Raw genomic sequence first — 4,312 nt, 5'->3', positions numbered from 1 at the left:
CTCTCTCTCTCTGTCAAATAAATAAATAAATAAATAAATAAATAAATAAATAAATAAAATCTTTAAAAAATAAGTAAATAAATAAAAATAAAAATAAAAATGAAACAAGCTCGCAGGGCAGTTTCTCCAGGCCCCTGGCAGCTGACATCACAGATGGTGCAGGGTAGTATAGAGCACAGTGTGGCCAGTAAGAGACTGTCTGCAGAAGTGAGCTCACCTTCTCTCCTGGATCCCCGAAAGGGAGGAGACAGAAGGAATTGTTTTTGTTGATAGCTACTGAGCTAGGTAACTCATTTCTTTTCTCCCTACCTATCATACTGTCATAACTATGGGTATAAAAAAGGTAGTGAATTTTTTCTGGGTGCTTTGTGTGAGGTTTATTGAATGTCAGAATTCACAAAATAGTCTTTCTGTCTCCTCTCCCTTCTCAGTCACGGATAATGGGTTGGCTGCTGCCCTTATTTTTCCAGTGTTTCCTTCCCAGATCCAACACCCTTGGCTCCCTGGGCTTGCTACAGCTCTCAGATCCTTAGCATCATCTCCAATTCCAGCTAGAATGCTGCGTCAGGCACTTCGCAGATTTGGTCAAAAGCTGGTACGCAGACGTCCGCTGGAGAACAGTGTCTGAGTTTGAAATTGGCAGAAGCCTGAGCACTCTGGATTTAGTGGCCCTGGGTGTGGGCCGCACAGTGGGTGTTGGTGTGTATTTCCTGGTTGGTTATGAAGGCCCTGCTCCTTTCTCCTTCTTCCTCTCTGTTCACAGTGCTTCTGTGGGCCTACGTGGGTAAAGGGAAGGGGAGGACTGTAGATTCTTGGCTATCGGTACATCTAAATGGATGATGCAGAATGAGGAAAAAGGGGGCCAAAGTGACATTTAACCTTGGGTAGCAGATTTTGGGGCTAAGAGTTTTAAGACTGAGAACCAACATTTGTATTTAAAACTCTGATGATATATATATATATATTTTTTTTTTTTTTAAGATTTTTTATTTATTTATGTGACAGAGAGACAGCCAGCGAGAGAGGGAACACAGCAGGGGAGAGGGAGAGGAAGAAGCAGGCTCCCAGCCGAGGAGCCCGATGTGGGACTTGATCCCGGAACGCCGGGATCACGCCCTGAGCTGAAGGCAGATGCTTAATGACTGCGCTACCCAGGTGCCCCTGATGATATATATTTTTTAAAAAATGGTTCTGTAATTGCAATGATGCCCTTTAGTCCATGAATTAATGTATCATAACTCATGCTCAAGCACCGTGCACACATCCACGTGTGAATTCTTGCACAATACATTCATGCCCATTGTGTCTTACCGCCTAGTTAGTACAGGAAGCTACATGACTTATGAACTCAAATGGGTTTTGAGTTTCATGTGGTGTGTAAAAAAGGAGAATGTTGGGGTGCCAGGGTGGCTCAGTCGGTTGAAAGTCCGACCATTGATGTCAGTTAAGGTCTTGATCTCAGGGTTGTAACTTTGGGCCCCATGTTTGGTTCCATGCTGGGCATTGAGCCTTTAAAAAAGCAGAATTTTGGTAATTTTTCTGGGGTAAAGCAGGATTGATTTTTCTATGGGTGTCTTTTGGTGTCATTTTCTGTATTGAGCTGCAACAAGTTACATATGAATTTGAGTTTCAGTTGGTTGGTTGAACCTCATTGTTCAGTAAATATTTATTGTTTCCCCAGGCATTATGGAGGAAGCATTTACCAGAGGAAATATGGAGCAGCAGCTTTGAAGCCTGAACAAGGGACCTCAGCAGCCCCAGTCCAACTTGCCTTCACTCAGCCTCACTGAACCAGATCCAACACCCTTGGCTCCCTGGGCTTGCTACAGCTCCCTGATCCTTAGCATCATCTCCAATTCCAGCTAGAATGCTGTGTCAGGCACTTCGCAGATTTGGTCAAAAGCTGGTACACAGACGTCCGCTGGAGAACAGTGTCTGAGTTTGAAATTGGCAGAAGCCTGAGCACTCTGGATTTAGTGGCCCTGGGTGTGGGCCGCACAGTGGGTGTTGGTGTGTATTTCCTGGCTGGTGAGGTGGCTGGCAATCAAGCAGGACCATCCATTGTGATCTGCTTTTTGGTGGCGGGCCTGACTTCATTGCTGGCTGGCTGTGCTATGCAGAGTTTAGTGCCTGGGTTCCCCATTCTGGCTCAGCATATCTCTACACTTACGTCACTGTAGGTGAACTCTGGGCTTTCATCACTGGCTGGAACCTTATCCTCTCCCTTGTTGCTGAGGCAGTTATTGTGATCCAGGCCTGGATCTTAACATTTGTCAACTTGATTAGGAACCGGATCTCTGAGACCCTGCATGAGACCATCTCACATCATGTTCCCCAATTCTTTGCAGACAATCTAGGCTACTTTGCTATGGTCCTTCTGTTGTTGCTCACAGAGATTGAAGATCTGAGTGATCATGCATTCTTCATAGTTTTCAAAATGTTCACATTGGTGAAACATTTGGTTCTCAGTTTTGTCATCATCTCTGGCTTCATTAAAGGGGACCTGCACAACTGGAAGCTCACAGAAGAGGACTACGTAAAGGCTCGACTCAATGACACCTCTAGTTTGGGCCCTTTGGGCTCTGGAGGATTTGTGCCTTTTGGCTTCCAGGGGATTCTCCGGGGATCAGCTACCTGTTTCTATGCATTTATAGGTTTCAGCATTATTGTTACCAGAGTCAAAGAATCACACAATCCCCAGCGTTCCATCCCGATGGCCATTGTGATTTCACATTTCATCTGCTTTTTGTTGTATTTTGGTGTCTCTGCAGCACTTACACTCATGGTGCCTTACTACCAGCTTCAACCTGGGAGCACCTTGCCTGAGGCATTTCTCCATATTGACTGGGCACCTGCTTACTATGTTGTTTCTTTTGCATTCCTCTGTGGTATTTTTGTCAGTGTTTATTGGGGCTTTACGTTCCCCATACGTTGGGTGATACACATGATGGCACAGGATCGCCTCCTGTTCCCTGTCCTTGCCAGGATCCACACCGGCACATATGTCTCCATCGTGGCCACTGTGATCTTTGTCACTATTGCAGCAATCATGGTATTCTTCTTTGGACTCACTGATCTTCTGGACTTGAGGTCAATTGGGACCCTGATATCTTATTCCCTGGTAGCTTTTTGTGTTCTCATTCTCAGGTATCAGCCGGAGATGAGTAACAAGGAAAATGAAGCAGAGGTGCAAGAGCATAATGAGCAAACAGAAGCAGAAGTGCAGGAGGAGAATGGGGGAAATGAAGAACAGGTCCAGGAGGAGAATGAAGGAAATGAAGCTACTTGTGTTCTCATCCTCAGTTGTGAGCCTGAGAGGATGAATGGAGGAAATGAAGCTCAGGTGCAGGAGGAGAATGGGGGAAATGAAGCTCAGGTGCAGGCTGAGAATGGGGAAAATAAAGCCCAGGTGCAGGTGGAGAATGGGGAAAATGAAGCGCAGGTGCGGAAGGAGAACATACCTGTAGCAGAGAAGCTGACTCTACAAGCACTATTTTTTCCAGGCAGCCCCACCCCCACTCCACTCTCTGGCCAGGTTGTCTATGTTTGCTCCTCACTGCTTGCTTTGCTGCTGACTCTTCTCTGCCTGGCGCTGGCCTACTGGCCAGGTCTGCTTTCTAGAGACCCAGGTCCAATCACAGTGGTCGTGCTGCTCCTGGTGCTCATCACCGGGATCACTGGGGTCATCTGGAGACAGCCACAGAGCTCCACTCCCCTTCCCTTTAAAGTCCCTGCTCTGCCTCTCCTCCCACTCCTGAGCATCTTTGTGAATGTTTACCTCATGATGCAGATGACAGCTGCCACCTGGGGCCAGTTTGGTGTCTCTATGCTGATTGGGTTTGCTATCTACTTTGGTTCTAAGATCCATCACAGCCTTAAGGGCCCAAACAGTAGACCTTGAACTCAGCAGTGCCAGTACATACTGGTTTGATATCATCACACCTGAATGCAGTCTGGTCCTGTACACAATAATGGAGAGTACCATTGACCACATGGAAATCTGGGGCTCCTATGAGATATTCTTGGGGGAACACTAATAGAGGTCCATATTTATGATACAGAGAAGGATGTGTCTTTGCTCTGTCTCCTTTTCTTTTCCTTTCTACTTTTCAATTGTGTCTATAGCTGCTTACTGGCTTTTACAAAATTAGTATTAAAAAAAAACTTGAAAAAGTGTTTTCCTTGCGTTTCATTAAATATCCAGTAGTGAAAGAGGTGCCTACCTGGCTCAGTCAGTAGAACATGACTCTTGATCTCAGGCTGCTGAGTTTGAGCCCCACATTGGCTGTAGAGATTACTTAAGAAAATATCC

At 45.9% G+C, this 4,312-nt stretch overlaps 1 protein-coding gene across 1 annotated transcript; it reads left to right on the top strand.

Annotated features, from left to right (window-relative positions):
- The first annotated feature begins 556 nt into the window (after positions 1-556).
- LOC113257501 (cationic amino acid transporter 3-like) lies at positions 557-3,901 on the top strand. Its single transcript, XM_044385393.1, is given in 4 exon segments — positions 557-620; positions 1,933-2,106; positions 2,109-3,187; positions 3,443-3,901. Coding segments are annotated over 4 exon segments (1,776 nt in total).
- The last annotated feature ends 411 nt before the right edge of the window (positions 3,902-4,312 follow it).

This window comes from Ursus arctos, unplaced genomic scaffold (assembly GCF_023065955.2).
Source record: "Ursus arctos isolate Adak ecotype North America unplaced genomic scaffold, UrsArc2.0 scaffold_26, whole genome shotgun sequence".
In the NCBI taxonomy this organism is placed as follows: Eukaryota; Metazoa; Chordata; class Mammalia; order Carnivora; family Ursidae; genus Ursus; species Ursus arctos.
This window is presented reverse-complemented; position numbering and strand designations above follow the sequence as displayed.